The sequence below is a fragment of the Pipistrellus kuhlii genome, unplaced genomic scaffold (genome assembly GCF_014108245.1).
Source record: "Pipistrellus kuhlii isolate mPipKuh1 unplaced genomic scaffold, mPipKuh1.p scaffold_m20_p_18, whole genome shotgun sequence".
Lineage (NCBI taxonomy): Eukaryota > Metazoa > Chordata > Mammalia > Chiroptera > Vespertilionidae > Pipistrellus > Pipistrellus kuhlii.
The window spans coordinates 20,342,741-20,366,740 of NW_023425493.1; the positions used below are offsets into that span (position 1 = coordinate 20,342,741).

Sequence of the window (24,000 nt, forward strand, 5' to 3'; positions counted from 1 at the left end):
AAGATGCATGTGGTAGGACAGACAGGCCATTGGTCATTACTGGTTAAAAGCAAAATGGCTAACACGTCTCCTACTGCCAGGCCTCTGTCAACTCTCCCTTGCCCATTTTAGTATTAATGGAATTCAAGTCATAAAGGGTAAGAAGGGGAAAGCCAGGAATCCCTCTTACTGTGCCCAGCTTTTGAGGGTTTCATATTATGGTCTATCTATATCTACAATTGTGATTAATACAAAGATGCAGAAAGACTTCTAATCTTTCAGAGTATGGAGGGTACTGATTTTAAATCTGTTCTGAAAGCAAATATATGGAATCTATTCAGTTTTCTGAGTATCAAAATGTACTATATTGCACTGATTTGCTGGCAGAGAAGGAAAAGCCAATTTTCACGGTTCCTATCAGTCAGATGTGGTTTAGAATTGCTTATGCATTCCAGATATACTCTACACATACTGGAGAGTCATATCTTGTTTCTGCTGGTTTGCATGCATGCATAGAAAACTTGTCTTTTCCCCAGTGCCAAGTGAAAAGAAATGAAGAACTAGCAGCAATGCAGCAATAATCTAAGTTAATCACCTTCTTTATCAAAACGTCATAACTTCAAGAGTGGTCTATAGAGGCTATGACTTCTATTTTTCTGGCTTGCTTGTTCAGTTCTCTTCCATGGAGTATTGAGAGATAAAGTCTGAACTGTCACTCAACACAATTTCTGATCCCTACTATGTGCCAGGCCTTCTGCTAGGTACCAAGAGATATTGAGCAGAAACCCCACTGCAGGCTGCTATTTATTTACTTGCTGTTTGTTAATGGGAACAAACAGCAAGTAAATAAATAGTTACCACCCAGTGTGATAGCTGCTTTTGTTGTGTGTGGATTGTGTCCGAGACCCTCTGGGGGCAGGGAGGGAGTCTGCCAAAACTTCACCAAAGAAGGTGAATCCTGATGGTGAAGCATGTGTTGAAGTAGAGAGAGACTGGAAGGCATTCAAGAAAGTAGGAACACTATGTGCAAAGACATGAAGCTCATCAAGAACACATGTTTCAGGGACCTGAAAAAATCCTGTATGGCTTGAGGCCAGAGGTAGGGCCAATGGAGAAATAATTTGAAAACACATAAGAGGCAATAATTCTAGTAAACTATGTTATTTTAATAGTCTACATTCTTGTGTTAATATGTGATGTTTGTGTATTAAGAAGACAGGAGTTGCAGATAAACTCGCTAATGTTCCAGTGTGCGTTACACTGGCTTACTGTTTCTCCCTCCCCAGCACTTGCAATAATACCTGGCACAGAGTTTGCACTTAACAAATGTAAACTACTTTTACTGCATGGGAGAGACAGCCTCTAAGGTGCCCCTAATAATCCATGCCCTGATGTAAATCCCTCCCCTTGAGCATGAGCTGGACTTATTGACACATAATTAAGGAATAGATAATATCAGACATAAAGGTATTCACTTCCAACATCTTATATAATAAAAGTCTAATATGCAAATCGACTGAATAGAGGAACAACTGGTGGGACGACCGGTCACTATGATACACACTAATCACCAGGGGATAGACGCTCAATGCAGGAGGTGTCCCCAGCCTGCAGGCCCCAGGCCAGCCAAGGTGGGTGCCAGGGGGGGCCCTCCTCCACTCCAACCCCCCATCACACAGAAGGAGGAAACTGGCAGCAGGGCCAACAAGTGGGTGGCACCAAGCTGGCCAATGCAGGAGCCAGCGGGGACCCCCCAATCACCCCACCGGTCACCCCACACATCAGCCCTGATCGCCAGCCAGGCCTAGGGAACCTACCTGTGCATGAATTTCATGCACCTGGCCTCTAGTGATATTATAAAAAGACTGTGGCATACTTCTGGATAGTTGCATGTAGTACTCAGATGCTCTTGCTCTCTTTGTCACTTGGATCATTATTTTCCATGTCATAAGGACACTCAGGCAGCTTATGGAGGAGCCCACACAGCAAGGAGAGGAGCAACACCTTCATGAGCATGCCCACTGTCAGCACCTGGGTGAGTAAGCTTGGATGCCGATCTCCTGGGGTCTGCCAACAGCCACAGGAGTGAGCTCAGATGTGAATTATTCAGATCTACTCAAGCCTTGAGATTACTGCAGCCTTGGCCAATAGCTGGATAGAAACCTCATAAGAGACTCTGAGCCAGAGGCACTCAGCTGATGTGTATTGAGATTCCTCACCCACACAAATTGTAATAAGCTACTACATTTTGATATAACTAAGATATTATATTAGTGACATCTACTCTTATTCCATAACTATGGTTGGTTTTCTTATATACCAAGTTGGATATGGTAGTATCAGACTTTCTTTTTGGTGATGAAGCATGGCCTGGAAACCAAGCTTTTGTGACTAGGATCCCATCTGCCTAAGGGACCACACTCCTTGAGGGACTGAACCTGTTACTTAGTGTCCCACCCCAACTAATCAGACCATTTATAGAATGAGTCCAGCCCAGCTACAACAAAGATTACTGTGTTTGGTGTACTCCCCATCAGGGCCAACCTGGGCACATCAACACTTCGAATTAGAGTCCCTCCACTACTGTCAGCTGAAGTCTAAGAAAGGTCTATCTATATGATGACAATCACAGATGTCCACAAAAAGACACATGTAGCTAAAATATTCTTGCTTTCCATATGTAACTCTACTTGATTATAACACACACCTTGGAAACTAACTGTTAACCTTGGTATATATACTGTTCAGGTGGGAGCAAGTGAGAAAGCATAGATTGCTTGGGGAACACTGGGTTTTATGGCCACGAATTTTTGGCAGTTTATATAACAAGGTTAATTTAAAGACATTGGTTTTACACATAAAAAAGATTTTAAGACCTTATAAAGATGTTAAATAGTTACATAAAATATTATGCTCAGTAAAGAAATAAAAAAATATAAAACCCAAATGGGCCTTCTACCAATGGTTCTTTGCTTACTTATGTCTTTTTAGCAGTTCTTAGCCTCTTTTTCTAGTTAGCGATTAAGCACCCACTGCATACACAATACTATGTATGGAACTGATAACATCTCATTACAGCCAAATGGAAAAGAAAGAAAGAGGACTTCGTACCTCTGTCCCTGATAATTTTGCCCCTCATGCTCTGGTACACAGTCATTAGGAAGTGAAGGATTCAGGTGGGAAGCTGTCCTGAGAAGCACGGCTGAGATGCCGATGAATGGGGATGAGAAATTCAGCAGCATGGAGGCAGTAAAGTGGGAGAGGACATTCGGGTGAAGGGTCACATTGACAACCAGTGGGTTATGTCGGCATGACAGTTCATAGATTCCTGGAGAGACATAAGGACATGAATCATATGTTAAGCCATTCAGGTAGCTCAGCAATTTTTAACCGGTGTATTGCAAGAATTTTTAAAGCATGCAGTACCTAATTATTTAGTCAGAGGCACAGACCTCTTGTCCCTCAGATTGTCATGAAAAAAAAAAAAAAAAGACAACATCCAACACAATAGTCATCAGTGTGGATGAATCAAAATTAAACCTTTTTTTTTTTGTCATATCAGCAAAAAACATTTTGTGTGTGTGTGTGTGTGTGTGTGTGTGTGTGTGTGTGCGCGCGCACGCATGCCATGAGATGAAAAAGGTTGAAAATCACTGATATAGCATATCTAGTACTCATTTTAACCTCTTAATAGCTGTGTAACATGTGCAAGGTCCCAAAAAATATCAGGAACAGATAAGGAGCTGACTCCTGGTTTACAAGACTGTCCTCTAGAAACTCTATTGTCGGACTCACCAAGAGAGTAGTTGTTTCCACTGATATCAGTCAGGTGGATGGTCACTGTGGGCCGCTGATGTTTCCCAGATACCAGGCCATCAGACGTCAAGAAAATAAAAATTGTTGTAGCCACTCCTGGTCTATTAAAACACACCTAGGCATAAGCACAGACATGTGTGAGCCATTATCTCCATTGGGCTATCAAGACACATTAAGTAAGAGCTCCCTTCTCCCTTACAAATAAGAAGAATGTGGAGTAGGAACACAAAGAAGTCCAAGGACACAGCAAAAGTTAAATAAAATTAGATGGAAAGGGGATAACTTTCAGCTACTGAGCTTCCCATCTTTTTCTGGGAATTCTGGCCTCAACTGTTTCTTTTTTGCTTCAACCAGTCTTTCTTTAAATGCCTCAGAAAGATCACTAAAAAGACACAATAAGGCACCACAGGGTCAGCCAATACCTCCTTGTCTTCACAGTGAAAGCAGTGGACAAAGATGGTCACTGAGCTAATGTTTTACTCTGAACCGGCCCAGGTAATTATTCTTCCCCACCTCTCCATTTTTCCCTAACATTTTTACCAGAACCTCCCACTTAGCATCTGAACTATGACATGGGGAAGAGGTTATTTCAGTGTCTTGTGTGTGAGATTAGAAGCTGCCAAACTGTTTATTCTTATGTGGTTCTCCTGGTGCCCCAAGCATGTATGTCCTATCCTTGATTAAAAAATAAGCCAACACTGAGGCACAGGAAAACCAGGTTATTTGTAAAGAATATGCCTCCATGGTTAGGCTGATTAATAATCAAACAGTCTTACAGAGTGAACTATGGAAGTCTTATCCCTGGAAATCCTTTATTATGAAAGAAAACAGCATAGAATTAGGGATGACCCAAAGAGCTGCTTTTTTTACACTGAAATCATTTAAAGTGGTAATTCTAGTTTTATTTCCTATAGCTCAACATTATTATTTTTTGTCCTGATTTTTATAGGGGATATTTTATTTTTCCATATAGGACTTTATTTATTTACCCTTTGTATTGTATACATATTCAAGATATTTGTTTACTGATTGCAGAATGATTTTAGTCTATAGAAGGGCAATTAAATATTCTTTTACATAGGAAATAAAGTAGAGAGATACTAGAAAACCACAAGTCAATTTGACTCTCCTTTTTCTTCTTTTTTACTATTGAATTTATTGTGTTAACAATGGATAATAAAATTACATAGATTTCAGTGGTACAATATTATAGTACGTCATCTGTATATTAATTTCTGTTGAGAAGGAATTTCCACCTTCCCTGATGTTATCTGTGTGTGACACTGTTAAAACCTGTGTACATTTCTATTTTTTTTTTTCAGGTTCTGAGGGTGATGAAGCCAGGAAAACTCCTTGGAGTAAAAGAGAGGAATGGTAGGGACCTCCTCTCAAAAGTAAAACATGTTTTCCATTTTCACAAGAATTCTTCCTTGGCCGCAGACTAAATTTTCCCAAATCTTGGTGGTATGCTTAGAGTGTTCATTTGCACTGCTGGCTTAATTAGGGGATTTTATGATTTGCAGTGGTCGATGGCGCACAAGTCTCCCTTCTTCCTCTCCTTTGAGGGAAAGACCAGCTACACTCTCTTTTTACAGTGTCTTTCCCCCCTTTTTCATTTCCCCTCTTTGAAGTAATAAATATTGCTTTACAACTTAAGAAATATCCAGACCCATAGATTATGGCTTGCAATGAGGTCCTTTGTCCCTAGCTGGATGAGGACTAGACATGAAACACACGGTAAGGTAACCAACAGCCTCACCTCATGCAAAGTCCTCAACTCCAGCAGCAAAGGACATCAAAGTCGCCGGAAAGGCCCACAACCTCTTCCTTTTCACACACCACAAAAGAGACCGAGTGCTGGAAGAAAGTTCTGGGTTGTTTCCTGAACCAGGACCAGAGTCTAAACAAGGACCTGGTGGCTTTACCCCAAGTAGCCTCAGACTTGAAGAGTGGGGTGGGCTTCAACAAGGAACAGGAAGCCCAGTTTCCCACCTTCAGTCGGGGTTCCACACAGACACCACCCACATGGAACTAATTAGTAGGAGTAGATCTGATGGTGTGGATTTCTCTGTCCTAAGGGCCTGTTCCCCAAACCTCCAACTCATTTTACATCTTCCAGAAACGTGTCTCCTGGCTCTAAGGATCTTTGAATACCGGTTAGTTTGAACCCTGGAGCCAGCTCCTAGTGGCAATGTCCCTCTCTGAGCCTCAATTTGTGGAATGTGCCTATGCCAGGATTTCCAGGCCCTGGCTCTAGCAGAGAAACCATAGGTGAGACTTATAAAGGAGACAGAGGCTGAGGAAGGCAGGGATAAACATAGCAAAGAAAGACAAGGATCTGATAAAGATATATAAGATGCCCACTCTTGGGTATTTCTTCTCAGAGCAACACAGAAGGGGGAACTAAATTCTATTCTCATCTAAACACCAAATAGGCCCCATAACAGGAGCAAGGAAAGTACAAACTCTCTCATACAGCCCTCGGATCCTCAAAATCAGAGGTTAGTTTGAATCTGCTACACATGTGCTTAATCAATCTAAGTGGGATAAAATGGATCAACTATGTTCACCATTCTGGAGAAGAGGGCTGGCCAGGCAGAACCCTGGGTTTGACTCTTAGCTCCCTCTTAACTCTTGGGTAAATATGAGCAACCCAGCATCTCTCCTCTAAGCCTAAGGTCCCTCTTCCCCACACTTGAGAAACAGACATACTACGAATCTCATGAGGCTACTATGAGGATGAGATGATATCTGAAAACACGTAGAACAATGCTTATCATCTAGTAAGGGCTCAATGTTCAATAATTGTTATTTCAAAAAAATATTTTTATTTTGTTTATACTTCAGGAAGAAAAACAAGGATAAAAAATAAAAATTTTAAACGAAACATACATCCATACATTTTGGTATCTAGAAAATTGTGATTTTCTGAACTGTATAGATTATAGAAATGTGAGTTGCTGCTCTAGGTTCTACTTTCATAGAAACTGGCAATATTTGAGGCTCTTGGTTTGGAATGTATCTCTATTTTATAAGTGGAATTTATGAAAAATGCATTATATATATAACTCTTTTATGAGTCTTTTCAGGAAATTCAGTTCAATATACAGTTATTAAAAACGTATTTTTGCCTGGCCTGTGTGCCTCAGTGGTTGAGAGTATCGACCTATGAACCAGGAGGTCATGGTTCAATTCTAGGTTGGGGCACATGTGCAGGTTGCAGGCTCCATCTCCAGTAGTGGGCATGCAGGAGGCAGCTGATTAGTGATACTCTCTTATTATTGATGTTTCTATCTCTCTCTCCCTCTCCCTTTCTCTCTGAAATATATATCACACTTGTATTTTACATATAAGCTTCTAGAATTTTCAGTATAATTAGAATATTAAATGTGTATTCCTTATTCAAACATAGAATATTTTTAAAGTTCTCTTTCCATAGCCATGTCACAGCTGTTTTAATAAATAGACCAAACTATTTTTACTTCATATAAAATAATGAATTTTGTGTCCATAGATATGAAAAATAGTGACTGAAGCAAAAAATTTGGCCGAATGAAGCTTTTACTAATTCTACCACCATGCCACCTTTGGCATTACAAGTATGACATCCCTCTAATCGCCACACAAAGTGCATTGTCTGAACAGCTGGCCCCACCCCCTTCAGGGCAAAGTACCTCAGATGCACCTTCAGGGAGATTACTCAGATCTGAAATGAGGATCTGGAATGACCCAAGGAAAAAAACAAACAAACAGCTAAGATGCTAAGAAGGCAAGAGAATTGTGGCTTTATCTATAAGGTTTTATAATTTGTCTTAACAAGGAGACTAAATTCATGTCATATATGGCCAACATAAAATGAATTTGAACATGGCTCTTATGAAGAAGAAAAACTAGGTGGACATCAGAAAGGTGAGATCTTTTAGAAAAATGAGTGATTACTGGGACTGAGAAATGTTCTCAAAATAGAGGGATTGCCAATGAAATTAGCTCAGTGAATCCATTGCAAAATACTTTGAAACAGAGAAAACATAAATTGGATGGATGGATGGGTGGATGGATGAATGAACGGAAGGACGGACAGTTATGGACAGAAGTAGAAAACCAGTTCCACACCCTGTTGTTTTTTTCATCCAAAGCTTGCTTGTTCACCACCAGATCTAACTTCTGGCCACTCATGAGGGAAAAGCTGAAAGAATGTTTCCCTAGCACAGAACTTTTGGGGCTTAAGAAATCCCTCTTCAATGTGTCTGCTCGGTAGAAACACTTAATATACTCCCAAGCCAAGCATTTCAACTTCCAGGTCATCCTTTGTGGTGGTCATTGGAGAGTAGACCCTCAAACTATACCACAAACTTGAAAAGAATCTTCTTCGAGGTTTTAAGATGCTTTTGGTTAGTTACAGGGTTATTTTTTTCCTGTGCCTTTCAATCTTCATTCATCTATGGCACTTCCTGACCCCAGAGAGGAGGAGGAGGTCCTTGAGTAGGATGAGATGGGCAGACATTCAATATGGTTGTGTCGCACTTGACAGTTTGCCAAGTGTGATCCCATGCTGTGCTGGAGCCTCCATCAAGCTTGTTGGGTTTTTACTTCTATTTAAGATTTTTGTTCTGTAATATCCCCAGAATACAAAGGTTATACTATAGAAGTGGGAAAAGCAGGATTCTGATAGCTTAAGTGACTTCCTCTAGCTAAATGCTAGAGAGGCAGGAATTTAGGTTTCCAACTTTGTTCTGTATTCTTTTGACTGCCCGATGGTTGCTAATTTGGAGTACGCAGGAAATCACAGATTCCTTAGGACATGTGTTGACATTTGTGCCCCTTCTACCTCCCAAAATGAAGTCATACAAACACATAGGCCTAAAAGTTTCATACAATTTCAGGGAGCTAAGAGAACCCTTTAAAAGCCATTAGCAGCCCAACTGGGAGGGAGGTTGTCAAAAGAAATTAAGAATGCTTGCACTATTGGTTGACCTATATGCCTTTTTGTAGATGAATAATTATCAAATATTGGAAATTTTATATGGATGCCCTAATAACACTGCAATCTGTGCAGATTTCAGAAATTTGACAAGAGAGAGATTAACTCTCAAAATTTTATGGAAGTTAGCTGAAGTCTAAATTTAACAGATAAAAGAAAGGTGTGAGACAACTAGCCTCTTGTGACTGAGCTACCTTGGTGGTCTCCATACCGGAGGATGTGAGTCAAAATGCGAGGGTTTTGAACCTGATTTAACTTCATTCCCGTGTCCAAACCTCTGTCTCCTTTGGAATTGGTCAAAACCCAGGTGATTTTCTGTGTTGTTCTTTCAGAGTATAAGTGAGGCTATAAACAGCGTGGGTTTATGTGACTCTTTTTTCAGAAGTGTGAGGTCATTCTGTAAAGTGAAGAGGGAACCACCATGGTGACTCTCACTGTCCAGAGAGAAACATTTGAAATGTATGCTTTGGCAAGTAAGTGAAAGGGTTCAGATCAGAATCAACTCTTTGGCTCAATTCTTCCTAAGAATTTTCCTCATTTGTGATTTTAAACATTAGGGCTAAGTATGTAGAGAATCCATGTTAGAATTTGGGAGAATGAGGGGTATCAGAAACAGACAAAAACAAATCTTTAGTGAATACTGTGGTCTGTCCCAGATCCCCTCCTTCATGACTGAGCACTTAGCACACAGCAGTCTGTTTCTGGAAACTGGCTTTAGAAAAGAATACCATCACAAGGTCAGGCTACATTGCCAGATGGGAGGAGAGGGCAGAAATCCATGTCCAATGGCCTTTTGATAGGAGTGATGGTATATAGGTAGGTCAATTCAAAAGCGTTATCCCAGCTCCTTTGGAATGGGATGCTGACAGTTTAATGTGGCTATTTTTCCCTCTGCTCACTCCTATTTCTTTCACTCCCCCACAGCTGTTGATCCCAAAGGAAGTTCTTGATCAATCATTGCATAGAACACTCAGAGTATGAATCCTAGGGAAATTCCACTTTTGACAAAGTCTGAGGAAGAGACAAAGTGCTATGGAATATAGATGGAGAGAGTTCTCTTAGGAACAAAAATGAGGGGATGAAGGAGCACTCTGCAGAGCCAAGCAAGCTTCCTTCTGGTTGAAAAAAAAAAGTGCTATCTTAATTATTCATGACACTGGGAGTCTGCTCAGTTGTCATGTCCAAGCCTGTAACAGCTTCCATGAAAATCAATGAAAAGTTAGATTAGCAGTAATCAGATAGGAAAGTGGACAATGAGTGCTTTAGTCTCTGGGGATAAACTGTAGGTATGGGGACATGCCCTTTTTTCTTCAGTGTATCAGGCTAGGTTGGGATGAAAATAAAAAAAAAAATTATATATACACATTCATTGTTGCTTTCTCAGGATTCCCCAGGCAATGCAAGGAACTGCATAGGTTAATTTTCCAAATAGAAGACTTTCTTTTAAAAGGCAACAGCTTTTTAGAAATTTCTATCATGTGTACAGAAATAATTCCAAAATATACTAGAAATCCTGCCTTCTTAAACAGAGAATTCTCTGGCTAGTTGACATTCTACATATCGCTCTGTGTGGCACAAATGCTCTTGGATGCCAACTGTATTTTGAGCAGTAAGGCCCTAAAGCAATCAATGGATATAACTATCTTTGCCCTTAGCACCTAATGACCTAAGACTGTTCTCTTATTAATAATATGTGTTTATCTCGTTTATTTAAGCTTCAAATAAAACGCAGACATGGAATGAATTGTTTAGTCCCAACACTTCATTTTAAAGCTAAGAAAACTGGTGCCCAAGAAGATTATATGATTTATGTAAAGTTTCTTGACTGGTTAGTGGCAAAGACAAGGTTTAAAATACTGTTTCTCTGAATACATGTTTTCTCCCAATTTTTCAATTCCCTACTAATTTGTTGCTTCTTTTCTATGCCAGACTGAAAATTCAGAAAACTAATATTGTTATAATTCCATGCAAAAGTAAACAGTCTCTAACAAAGGGTATTGTCAACTTTCTTATGAATAAAGTCAAAAAAATTCAAAGTAATAATTGGACTTGGTGCCTTCTACACATGAGGTCTTTTTTTTTTTTCTTTCTAAATCATAAAATTTGGATGGTTTTCGGGATGTTGGGATGGTTGAAGTAATCTCTAAATAGAGTATTGTCACCTGACCAATTAAATTAAAAAGCATTATAATTACTGCCTGATTTAGGAAAAACAAAAACAAAATTTTAATATCAGAGCACAACAAATAATTTTTTAGCATAAGTGTGTCTTGAATATAAAGCAGAACTTATTTACACTTAAAATTTATTCACTGTTTATCTGAAATACTTTTTTTTGCAATCCAAAGTTGGAGAGATATAAGAATGGACAATAAAAGAACAGATCAAATAAAGAAAAACAGAGAACACTAATAAAAAAAAAAAAAGAATAAAGGAATGGAGGAAAGGATATGATAGATAATTTTAACAAAAGAGAGAGAAATGTTAAGTTTGGTAGACACTTTTTGACCAACAAATAGAGAATACACATTTCTAACACAAACTGATCCTTAATTTCTGAATAAAGGCTCACTATTTAAGTGATTCCTAATAAAATGTAGGGCCGTGAAGAAGAAGACAAATAAAAATATCTCATACTGACACACAGCTGTCATAATAATAAAGTTGTTATAGTCTGAAAAATCAGTGCTAGAAACAAGCAAAATGCTTTTAAAACCCCATGATTTTAAAAAGAAATTATGAGATATTTTAAAATACTTAGGGCATATTGATAATGAAAATAGTGTATCTGACATTCATAGACTACAATTACAGGTGTACTTAGAGGGGGGAAATTAACAATGAAAACAAATTATTCAAGGATTCAATACAAGAAGCTAACAAAGAATGCAGGTGTAAATCCAGAGACACAGGAAGAGAAGAAATGCTAAAGAATAGAAATCAGTGAGTTATCAAACTAGAATGATAAAATAAAGAAAACTGAAAGCTGGTTTTGAAGAAATCCCAGGCACAAGTAATTGGAAGAAAAAAAGAGAGAAAAAAATCCAAAAATATATAATATAAAGGGATTGATAACTGTAACTAATATAAAAATACATTATGAACAACTATCAGCACTAAATTTGAACATGTGGAAGAAATTAATACATTTATGGAAATATCAAACAGTCCAAAATTGGAAATGAAAAATTGAATATTTCAATAAAAAACAAAGTCATTTAAATGACAATCATAAATCTCTTCTCTAAGAACCACAGGCTCAATTGGTTTTATAGGTGGGTTCTGCCAAATTTTCAAGGAATGGGTAACTCCTATTTGATACATGTCATTTCAAAAAATGTAAAAAAGGGGAAACTGTCCAATTTTATAAGGCTTATATAATGTGAATATTCAAAAAAGGAAAATATAAACTAATTCCACATATGAATACAAATGCAAAGATCCAAAATAAAAATTAACCAATAAAATCCAAGAATATATTTTAAAAATACCATAAACAAGTAAATTTACTTCATGAAGGCAAAAATGATTTGTATCTAAAAAGTAAAACCAATCTATCAATGTGATTCAATATAATGATGGATCAAAAGAGAAAAATCACATGATGTCTGATAGATCCTCCCTTCCTCCAACTGATGGACAGAGTAGTATGACATAACCTGTATCTGCAGCATAGACATTTCTGAGCACCTAACAAGGCACCTTATATGGAAATCTGTCAACAAGAATAAAAATCCAGCAAACAAACAAACAAAAAACAAAAAGAAAAGACAATGGTGGAGGTGAAATCTGAATTAAAGGTAAATAGAGTTATAAATAGCTGACTGCAAGAATGCTGGGCCATTGCCATTGGAGAGACTCTAGGTGTCCAGCCGAGGAGCTCAGTGAATTTGAACTTGTTAATCAGTGTGAACGAGAGAAGTGGTGCTGATAAAAAAGGATGAACATGCCCAGAGGGAATTAGTCCAAGAAAAAAAATCGCCTTAAAAAAAAGCCCTCAGAAGTATTTTATACCTTAAAAGCTTAAAAAAGGATTAATTTTTTTTCAAAGAAAACTCCAGATTTAAATGGTGTTAATGATGAATACCTCCCAATGAAGCATTCATCTTAAATGGAAATTGCTGTTTGAAATTTTAACCCTGCTAATTGGCTTCTATAAATTCTTGCTTACTAAGACTACTCCCACTTCAGAAAGGCCATTATACTCCCACTTCAGAGAGGCCATTAAACATTCTCCAAACAAGGTTATCAGTGCTGGTGCCAGGCCAGGCCTCTGGTTGAGATCTCAAGGCCCCAGTACATATGGGCTCTTTAAGATCATACAAAAGGGGCAGGAAACACTCCATATTTGGGAGACAAAGAAGGTAAAATCATATAAATAGGGAGAATTCCTGCATGTTTGGGCCCAGAATTTGAGAGACATTTTCCTCTGGACCCTCACGTAATAAATATAACTCCATCTCTTTAAGTATTGCTTTGTTCTTCTTTGGTTTTCTGTAACACCAACTTAATACCAACCTTACATAAAATATTCCTGAGGATTGGAGAAAAAGGAAACTTATTTTAGGAAGTAAAATCTAGCCTTCATCATAAAACCCAACAAGATCGTGTAAATTTTAAGAAAATTGGGAGCCAAGCTCTAATAAACATAGATGAAAAATCACTTAAAATATCCACAAAATCATTTCCCAAATTATTGACAAAGGATTATACATCACATCATCTTCAAGTTGTTGTTTGTGTTCCAGGTCTGTAAGATTGGTTCACATTTAAATGTTTGTCAAAGTCAAGACACTAACAGGACAATGGAGAAAATAATAAGAACATCACAGATGCAGAAAATCATTTGATAGAATAAAAACTATCTTTTGACCAAAAACTATAAAATATTAAAAGAAACTGAAGATTTAATTAACTGAAAGAACATATTAGAAGACTAATATGTTAAAGAGAAATCTCTCCCCAAATTGACATAAATTCAATGAAATCCCAATTAAAACTGCATCAGATTATTTTTTCCACATGTGGAAACTGAGGCTGATTATAATATGTATATGGAAATTCAAAGGACCAAAAACAGCCAATATTTTCTAGGAAAAAATAAAGTTCTAGAACGTACATTATCAGATTTTAAGACTCATCAAAAACATTCAGAAAGTAAGAATGTAATGTCAATGCAAGAACGTACAGATCAGGAGAACAGAATAAAAAATGAATAAGCAGAACAAACTGAAACCTGAGGGAGATCCTTTACATGCCCAGAATTCCTGAAATTAAGGTGTCAGATACCACATTTGGTGAAAATGTAAAGCAATTGCAATATTTATAAGCCTCTGATGGAAGTACAACTACTGTGAAAAAATAAGTGGGATTATCTACTGAAGCTGGTCAATTGCCTATCTATGATCTAGCAGTTCCAAATCTACTCGACTATTTTTATAAATTCACCACAAAAAAGTATACAGAAAGTTTATGGCAGAACTATTTGTAATAACATAATAGAGAAAAACTAAAAATAATCCACAAGCTCATGAATATGGATAAATAAAGTGTGATGTATCTATGCACTGGAATGCGACATTGTAATGATGAAAGTATATACTGTAAAGGTTCTCACAAGAAGTTCAAAACTAGACAAAACTAACCTATGGTGCTAGAAGTACAAATAGTAAATACCTCTGTGGCATAATAACTGAGGAGAATGATAGAACCTTTTGCAGGTGATGTTAACATTCTGTTTCTTGATCTGTGTGATAGTTAGAGTGTAAACTTTGCAAAAATTCATCCAACTGTGCATTTCTGATCTTGGCACTTTCCTGTATGTCACACTTCGATAAACTGATTATTTAAAAAGAAGCATACATTTCAAAAATAGGTGAAATCCAAAATGTAAACACATTGAGATGACAAAAGGAAATATTCTGACAAGTCGTTCCAATGAATCATGTGTAAACACACACATGCATGTGTGTGCACACGTGTGTGCATGCATATGTATAGACACATGTATAATCTACCTGCATAAACAAAACACACACACACACACACACATATTTGGGCCACTTACTTTGAGCCAAACTTCATCCTCTTTCTCCAGGGTTTCTTCAAGCTGCTCACTGCCTTCCTCCCCAGATCGGTTTCCACTGGGGACACAGGGAAGCCAGCCAAGAAGAGGTCGATGGTCCTGTAAATCTGGATGGTAGGATGTGCAAATCTGAAATGCAATTTCAACCAAAAATTAAATGTGGAGGGTGAAAGATGAGTAAACTCTCCAGCTCAAAACCAAAGTTTTCCTCTTTTACTGAATGCCTTATTGGCAGAACACTTTTCTCAGTGTAGAAAAATATCTCAGCCATCTCCATTAGCCTCCAGAGAGAACTTGCCTCAGTAGAAAAATACATGTGCCAACTCTCAGCCCACCATCAACCAGCTAGGACCTTAATTAATATATATATATTTTTAATTTTGTTTGATCTTTATAGTAAATCATTGAGTCGAATACAAAATGATTAGTATACCCATTTTATGTAAGAGAAAACGGGCCCAGAGAGGTTAAGTGATTTGTCAAATGTCATGTAGTAATATTAATGGTTATATTGGTGGATCTGGTAGTGTAATCCAAACATTCAGACTCTTCCATGCTTCTCCTTCTTTTTTAAAATAAATTATCTCAAACACAAAGCCCAAGTGTAATTTTTAATATGTGTACTTCTAAGGTTAATTTTGACTTGGTTCTGTATACCTAGAAGCCAACCCCTGAGGCGGGGGGTGGATAATACTTGATTGCTAGTCTAAAAGCTTTTCTAGACTACCTTATTTTATTCTTAGTCCAGTAAGAACAAAATGTGATGCCGAAGTCAGGAGAACAATGTCACTTCACAATTTTCTCAGACTTTACTCTTCTGGCTTAACTTACTGTGGAATGAGGTTCTCCTGTTACCAAGGAAACAGGACACTTGTTCTTGTCTTCATGAGCTGAGTAAGCGTGGGTAGCCCACTGATCCAGGTATCCACTAGGAGTGTAGAGACCACAGTCTATGAGGCTGTTTTCCCTCTCAAAAGGTTCACATATCCCATCTCCCTCAAAGACATAGCAAAGGCTTGGCTCTCCTGCCAAAAAAATATTGTATGACATTTGAAAATGTGTTTTTATATATGTCATGTAAAAATAATTACATTTTTTTCACCAACCCATTAGAGAATCCCATCATTGACAGTCTAAATGCCCACCCCAAACATGCAGACCACACACTCTCTCACACACACACCCACACACACACACACACAACCTTAAAGAAGCAGAATTCTTTTCCAATGGGAAAGAGGTAGAATCCACCTATATAATAAAGGTATAGAAAGGGGTGGAACTGGGGAAGAAGAAACAGGGAGAAAAATAGTGGCTGTGGGCTGGATGAAAAAATAAATTTTAAGGAATAGCTAGATGATCAAGATATTTAGGGGATATTAGAAAAGTGGATAAAAGAAGAAAGAGAATTTAAATAAATGATATGTTTAAGGTATTTGGGTCCCTCTCATAGTTTTTTAAATATTAAAGCATTTGAGGGACTGCTTTTCAATTACTTTTCACTGCTGAATTGTGTGTTTTTAACTCAATAGGCAGCTTATCTGAAATTGGACAATTTGGGCTCCAGCTTTACAAGGGTTACTACCTATTGTTTCTTTTAGTCTCACAGCAATCATGTGAGGTTACTATGTGTTTTCTGTTGGTTTCATAAATAGGAAACCTGAGTCTCAGTGATTTTGAGTAACTTGTCAAAGCCCCCTGATTCATATGCCATATAGTTTGGATTTGAGCCAAGCTTACATAATTGGGGTTTAGGGGATTCCCATTACTCCACCTGCCTCAAGCTTTGACAGGACTGAGCCCTACTCACTGATAGGATAACTCTGACTAAGTGAATACTACTTAGCTATTGCTCTGTAAACTAGCCTCAAATGTAGAGAGTGAGGGGCAGTAATAAAAACATTAAGTTCTAATGCTTTTTCTACCAAAATGTGGGGCAATTATTATTAGCAACACAATTCTAATTTCGCACTTCTACTTTAACTGCACATGGGGGGGGGGGGGGCGGGGAATCATGATTCAAACTAAAGCAACCAATAGATAACACACTCAATAACATCATTACTGAAATGTACCGTTACTATACCGGTCGTTTTAATTCTTCACGGCAATACCACAAGGCTTTTCCAGTAATATTCACAGCTCATTAACATGTTTATTAATCATTTTCCTTAATAATTTATTCAAATCTAAGATCTTTCTGTGGTAAATTGAGCTTTACTTGCCAGGAATAAGCCACTGTTCCAAGGACTTGGTTCTAAGCCTATCTGCGGCTTTAGATTCCTGCATTTCATTAAACCTAGGGCTTGTTCAAAATCATTCCCCAGACCCAATATATGTGTATTCGGAATGACTTCCCCATGATGATTCTCTCTCTCCCTCTCATAATAGATACATATACATATGTATTTATGTACATAAGCATGTGTATATTTTAGACATATGTACATATATATATATATATATATATATATATATATATATTGTGTCGGCAGCTACGTAATTGCGGGTTTCACACACATATGGCTTCAGTTGAATTTTTAGGTTTGCAGACGTAGTACAAATGTAAAACACATTTTGTTATTTGGTAGTTGGCTATTCAGCTGTTAATCAGTGAAAAAAGTTTTTTGATCTGTTTTGTAGTTTTCGTTTGGCGTTCGTTGAAAAATGGAAAATCAAAAGGAACATTTTCGTCATATTTTGCTTTTTTATTTCCACAAGGGAAAAACGCATTGCAAGCTCATAAAAAGTTATGTGCTGTTTATGGTGACGAAGCCTTAAAAGAACGGCAGTGTCAAAATTGGTTTGCCAAATTTCGTTCTGGTGATTTTTCACTCAAAGATGAAAAACGCTCTGGTCGTCCAGTTGAAGTTGATGATGCCCTAATCAAAGCAATAATCAATTCGGACTGTCACAGTACAACACGTGAGATTGCAGAGAAGCTTCATGTATCACATACATGCATTGAAAATCACTTAAAACAACTTGGCTATGTTCAAAAACTCGATACATGGGTTCCTCACGAACTGAAAGAATCACAGTTAACGCAACGCATTAGCAGCTGCGATTTGCTAAAGAAACGTAATGAAAATGATCCATTTTTAAAACGACTGATAACTGGCGATGAAAAATGGGTTGTTTACAACAATATCAAGCAGAAAAGATCGTGGAGCAGGCCAGGTGAACCAACTCAAACAACATCAAAAGCTGATATTCATCAAAAGAAGGTTTTGTTATCAGTTTGGTGGGATTACAAAGGAATTGTCTACTTTGAACTCTTACCACCCAACCGAACGATCAATTCTGATGTCTACATTGAACAACTAACGAAATTAAACAATGCAGTTGAAGAAAAGCGGCCCGAATTGACAAATCGAAAAGGTGTTGTATTCCATCATGACAATGCAAGGCCACACACATTTTTGGTCACTCGGCAAAAATTAATGGAGCTTGGTTGGGATGTTTTGCCACATCCACCATATAGTCCTGACCTTGCACCATCTGATTACTTTTTGTTTCGATCTTTACAAAACTCCTTGAATGGTAAAAATTTCAATAATGATGATGATGTCAAATCGTACCTGATTCAGTTTTTTGCTAATAAAAACCAGAAGTTTTTTGAACGTGGGATTATGATGCTGCCTGAAAGATGGTAAAAGGTCATTGATCAAAATGGGCAATACATTACAGAATAAAGTTATTTAGTTCCATGAAAAATTGTCTTTGATTTTCTTTAAAAAATCCGCAAGTACTTAGTTGCCGACCCAATATATATATATATATATATATATATATATATATATATATATATATATATATATATATATATCTTTCATAATGTATATAGGGTTTATAATATATACTAGAGGCCTGGTGCACAAAATTCGTGCATGGTTGGGGTCCCTAGGCCTGGCCAGCAATCAGGGTTGATCAGGGCCTACAGGCAGGGGGTACAGACAGTGTGGAGGCACAGGGCATGGGGAGTTGGCTGGGACCCCGAGGAGGCAGCTGGCCCTCGGTCCCCCTGGGAAAGGGGCTGCATCTGCCACTACCCATTCCCAGTTTCTTGTCACAGCCCAGGGCCCAGCCCCGATCTGGTGATTGGGGCCTGCCCGCCAGGGGAAAGGACCACAGAGGTTGGCCAGCTGGGAGAGGTTGGCTGTGGGAGTACAATGACCATACTCATAACCAATTGTTCCAGTTGCTCTGGTCAGTAGGTCATTTAGGCTTTTATATATAAGAGAGATATTTGCTTTCTTTTTCTATTTATTAACCGGTGACTGTTTTCTTCTTGCTTCTCTATTTTTTTTATTTTATTTTTTTTTTTACCACATGCTTAAAATTTTTGCCTCTTGTCTTTTTCAAATCCACCTAAAAAATAACAGACGCTTTTAAAACACATTTTACAATAATTGCTTCAAACCTAATCTTTGGAGAAATAATGAAATAGAACTATATTCTTAACCTACTAGAAATGTATTACTCACTGAAACAGATGTCTAACTGTGGAATATATCATGTTTAAACTCACCCTGTAAAAGTTAGGTGCAGTCTTACTGGAGTTAGAGACTCAGGAAATATAAGCCAAATTTACGGGGACCAGATGTGATAGCAACCAAGTGAGGTTGGCTCTGAAGTCAAATGAGATTTGAGCTGCACTAGAGAAGGCACAGTGTTTGGGAGCAGGGAGGAGAGAGAGAGACTTACTACATGTGTTCAATATAAGACCTCTAAGTACGACAAAAAGAGATGAGGCAAACAGAGGTGGGATTAACAAATAGTTGTGCACACAAGAGGGCAGGTAGTGGGTTCAACATATTCTGCACATCCAGACCACAAATGGAGTCTTGAATTCCTTTTTGGACATTGACCACATGAGTCATGACAGGTAAGGATAAAGGGGGGAGCATCCGGAAACCTAAGCACCTGATGAGGCATTTGGATCGAAAGGAGAATAATGGGGAGGCATTTCTGAATGGTAGTCAAATCAAACCATGCAGGGGGATGATCCTCTATAGTTTCACAGCAAGAAGAAAGCACCTAACTAAGCATTAGGAAAGCTGTGTCCCAGGCCTGGCTTTGCGGGGGCCTTGCTGTAGTGCTATGGATGGGTGACTGAAATGCTTCCAGCCTCAGTTTCCAAACCAAGAAGGAGAGGTGAATTTGATGGCAGATAAAGCCATCTTTAAATAGAACAGTATGTTTCAAGGTGCATTATTCACTACTAGAAAGTGCCCATCTCTCAGGAGCTGTATAAGGAAGCTGGACGCATGTTACTATTTGCCTATATACAGGCAGGGAGCAGGTTGTCTCTAGACTCATGGTTCTAGTTGGATAAATGGAAGACTACTAAGATCCTATGATTTTTATGACTCGGTTCTAGAAAGCAGGAACATTTGTGTTCTGTGCAGTAGTTAACACTTTAATAAATTCTACATAATTATAATCATAGCCTACTTTATCTTAAGATTTAGGGACATGGAAATACTTTTAAATGCACTATTTATTTAAATAACTTTACTGAGTGGTTATGCCCACAGAATCACACAATGTATGCAGATGGGAATGGGAAGACAGTCTACTTTTAAGAAACCTGCTGATGACAGTTTTTAATCATAATTGGGAAAAGGGTGGCCTCTCTGAATGGCAGGAGTCTAGAGTCAAAGCCACCTCATTCTAACTCATTACCAGTGATTCTCCAAGATTAAGAAATGTTATGGCTCACTGTCATGCTTCATGATCTTATCCATGAAATACAGCACTCCCTTTGGCTTAGAATGATCCTTTACCCTATTTTTCTGTAGAATTCATAATGATTGGGCTATTTTACTGATATTGATATTAGACATGAGGATCCAGGAGAAATCCTTGGCAACATTAATCTAGGGGGCAGTATAACTTAGTGGTTTAACATGCAGATGATAGAACCATACCTCCCTGGCTCAAATTCTGACATCACCACCTCCAGTAGTATAAGAGAAAGCAAGATACCGAAGGTCCCTGGTCCTCTGTTTAGTGACCTTGTACTTAGAGTAGGGATTAAATGAGATAATGTATGTGAAACAATTAGTGCCTGGCACACAACAGATCCATCAAATGTCAGTCATTATCATCACCATCATCACTAAGCTGTATGATACAGGATATCAAGAGTTCACAAAAATAAGACATGGGGATACGTCTAAACCTAGAACATGAGCCTGCGCTGGTGTTCCTAAACTCACCTGCACAGTTGAAGCCTTCCTCAAGGTTGCATGTCCTTGAGCAGCCATCTCCGCTCAGAAGATCTCCATCGTCACACTCTTCGCCCAGGTTCCTAGAAGGTAAAAACAGACATATATTAGTACATACACATAGAAAATGGTTTCTCTTTCTCACTACCACCATTTTAACTTCTTTTGTATATTAAAAAGTACATGTATGAATGATTTCACATATTCATGGAAAATAAAGAACAAAATAAATGAACAAACAAAACAGAAGTAGACTCATAGATACAAAGAACAGACCAATGGTTGCTTAGTAGATAGAACATCGGCCTGCGGACTGAAGCGTCCCAAGTTTGATTCCAGCCAAGGACACATACCCGGGTTGTGGGCTTGATCCCCAGTAGGGGGCATGCAGGAGGCGGCTTATCAATGATTCTCATCATTGATGTTTCTATCTCTCTCTCACTCTTCCTTCCTCTCTGAAATCAATAAATATATATTTTTAAAAAAGGCATACAAATTGGTAGTTATAAAACAGTCAAAGTACAGTGTATGGAGTATAGTCAATAATATTGTAATGACAATGGATAGTGCCAGATGGGTACTAAAAATATCAGGGGGGAGGGACACTTTTTAAGTTAAATAATTGTCTGACCACAATTCTTATATAAAATAACATTGAATATCAACCGTAATTGAAAATCTTAAAAACTTCAAGCTGAAAAAAAGTGGGAGCTAGGAGAATGCTTTTTCTCACACACACACACACACACACACACACACACACACACACACATTAAGTATACAGACAATTATAGAATTAAGCAATGACAGCTGATTGGCATGTCTGGTGGGAATTCCTCCAATGAAAAGTAGCTCATGGCTCAGAAACATCTAGAAAACCCATGTGGGTGTTTCTAGTAAGTGGTCTTGAGCTAGAAAAGTGCCAACCAGTCTGTTATGAATGAAATCTGAAAAGTAGTGCAGTGGATTTGGTGAGGAGGAAACTGCTTGTGATGGGTGGGTCTGTTTTCTGTTCATTTTTATCTATTTCTTTGTTTTCACTGTTTTGTTCCATCTGTATGCAGTTGTTGTTAGAGTTAAGATTTTATAGGAGTTAAGTCTGTCTATATACCAAGAGACTCAGCAGCCAATTGCAGCCTTCCCTCAGTCCAGGCATCTCTAAGGCTGTCTCACTCCCTACTACCACTTCATGGCAGCTAACATGTATTGCAGGGCAGAAACATACAGGATGGGGCAAAAGTAGGGTTATAGACGTTCCTATCTTATATAATAAAAGCCTTATATGCAAATTTCCCCCGCAGGCAGTCGTTTGACTGAGTTCAACTGCTCACTGATATGTGCTGGCCACCAGGGGTCAGTGTAGAACATGGTAGGTGTCAGCTATGTGCTGCGACCTCTTGCCAGCTACCTGGGGGTGATGGTGACAGGACAGAAGTGTGGTGAAAATGCTGGGTGTCTGCCAAGCTCATTCTCAATCCCCCTGCTACCCTGCCCCAGACTACAGGGTTCATGTGCTGGGGAAGACCCCCATGCTCAGGTGTCGGACGCCTGCAAGGAGCCCACCCCACACCCACATGGCCTCTTCCAGGTGAGGTGGGCAGCAGCTGCCGGGACCAAAGGGGTTGGCCAGGCTCCTTGTGGGTTTGCCCTGGAGCTGGTCTGTGAGGCTGGCCAGAAGAGAGTGTGCTGTCCACCTGGCTTCAATGCTGCACTGCTGGCATCCCAGAGGCCCATTGTGCCCCAGCCTGCAGCATCTGGCCACACTCACTGCATCTCTGTGTGGGGACTCAGACGCCATGACTCAGGTGGAAGGGGGCACATAGGGGGCTCAGGGGCCCATGTGCTGCCCCGGGCCCAGAGGTTAGCTGAGACCTGCCCTTTCATGCCAGACACTCATTCTTTGATTGCCGGCCAGGCCTATGGACTGCACCTGTACACAAATTCCGTGCACTGGGCCTGAGTCTAATGGAAAATAATCTACACCAATAAAAGAATAAGATGCAAATTGGCCATACCTTTGCAACACCCACAAGCCAATCAGGAGTGAGTATGCAGATTAACCCAACAAAGATGGAGGGTTAATTTACATACACAGGCACCCAGCGGCTGGGCAGCAGGGCAGAATGCTAGTGTTGTTGCCATGGCAACAACGCAGGTGTCCTGCACTGCCCCACCGGCTCCAGGCCTCTGGACAACGTGGGTAGGCGGAAAGGTGGCTACAGCCAGCGGGAGCAAAGGAGGTGCCAGCAGCCAGGGGAAAGAAGGCCGATTCTTGCACGAATCTTCATGCATTAGGCCTCTAGTACAATAATAAAAAAATAACAATAAAAGAATAACTCTGGGGTTTTTTTGCATACTAACAACTATAAACTAACTTTTGCTGACCCTGTCCTGGGAGAAGAAAATTATCATTTTTGTTTTGAACCTCAAAAGCTGATACAATGAACAACTAAATTTGGTTTGAGATGTGAAAGTTAGGTTAAAGTGAGGGATATATGAAGCATGTTATGGGAATAAAATAAACTTGGGTTAAAGCCACTTTGAAAGAACCAAGATTTAGCTGTTGTAAAATAGATTGAGGGCTACCATTGTTTCTCCTTGACTTTTTATGATGTCAGAAATGGATACACAGTTTGGAATGCTCAATGTTTTCAGGCCTAATTCATTACTAATAGCTACAACCATTGTTTAAATTATTCTTCCTCAGTGATGGAATGAAGATTAAGTAATTAGACATAAAAATGCTTTGAAATAAATTTAAAATATGACATAAATGCAATTGTATAATAATATTTTAAATGGTAAGTTGTAAATGGAGAAAAGATAGATGATATGTAAAAATAACATAATTAAAGAAACTTCAAGTTTATTTTCATCTTTAAGATACTATAATATAAGTATATTGT

At 38.6% G+C, this 24,000-nt stretch overlaps 1 protein-coding gene across 2 annotated transcripts in view; it reads right to left on the reverse strand.

Annotated features, from left to right (window-relative positions):
- PAPPA2 (pappalysin 2) overlaps nucleotides 1-24,000 on the reverse strand; it is a 295,333-nt gene that overhangs the window by 80,237 nt on the left and 191,096 nt on the right. For both annotated transcript variants that reach the window (XM_045583190.1, XM_036442074.2), the window contains exons 10-14: nucleotides 21,086-21,177; nucleotides 15,693-15,886; nucleotides 14,844-14,990; nucleotides 3,775-3,910; nucleotides 3,091-3,307 (exon numbers count right to left, since the gene is read on the reverse strand). In XM_045583190.1, the coding sequence (XP_045439146.1) occupies nucleotides 3,091-3,307; nucleotides 3,775-3,910; nucleotides 14,844-14,990; nucleotides 15,693-15,886; nucleotides 21,086-21,177 (786 nt within the window). The remainder of the gene's footprint in view (nucleotides 1-3,090; nucleotides 3,308-3,774; nucleotides 3,911-14,843; nucleotides 14,991-15,692; nucleotides 15,887-21,085; nucleotides 21,178-24,000) is intronic.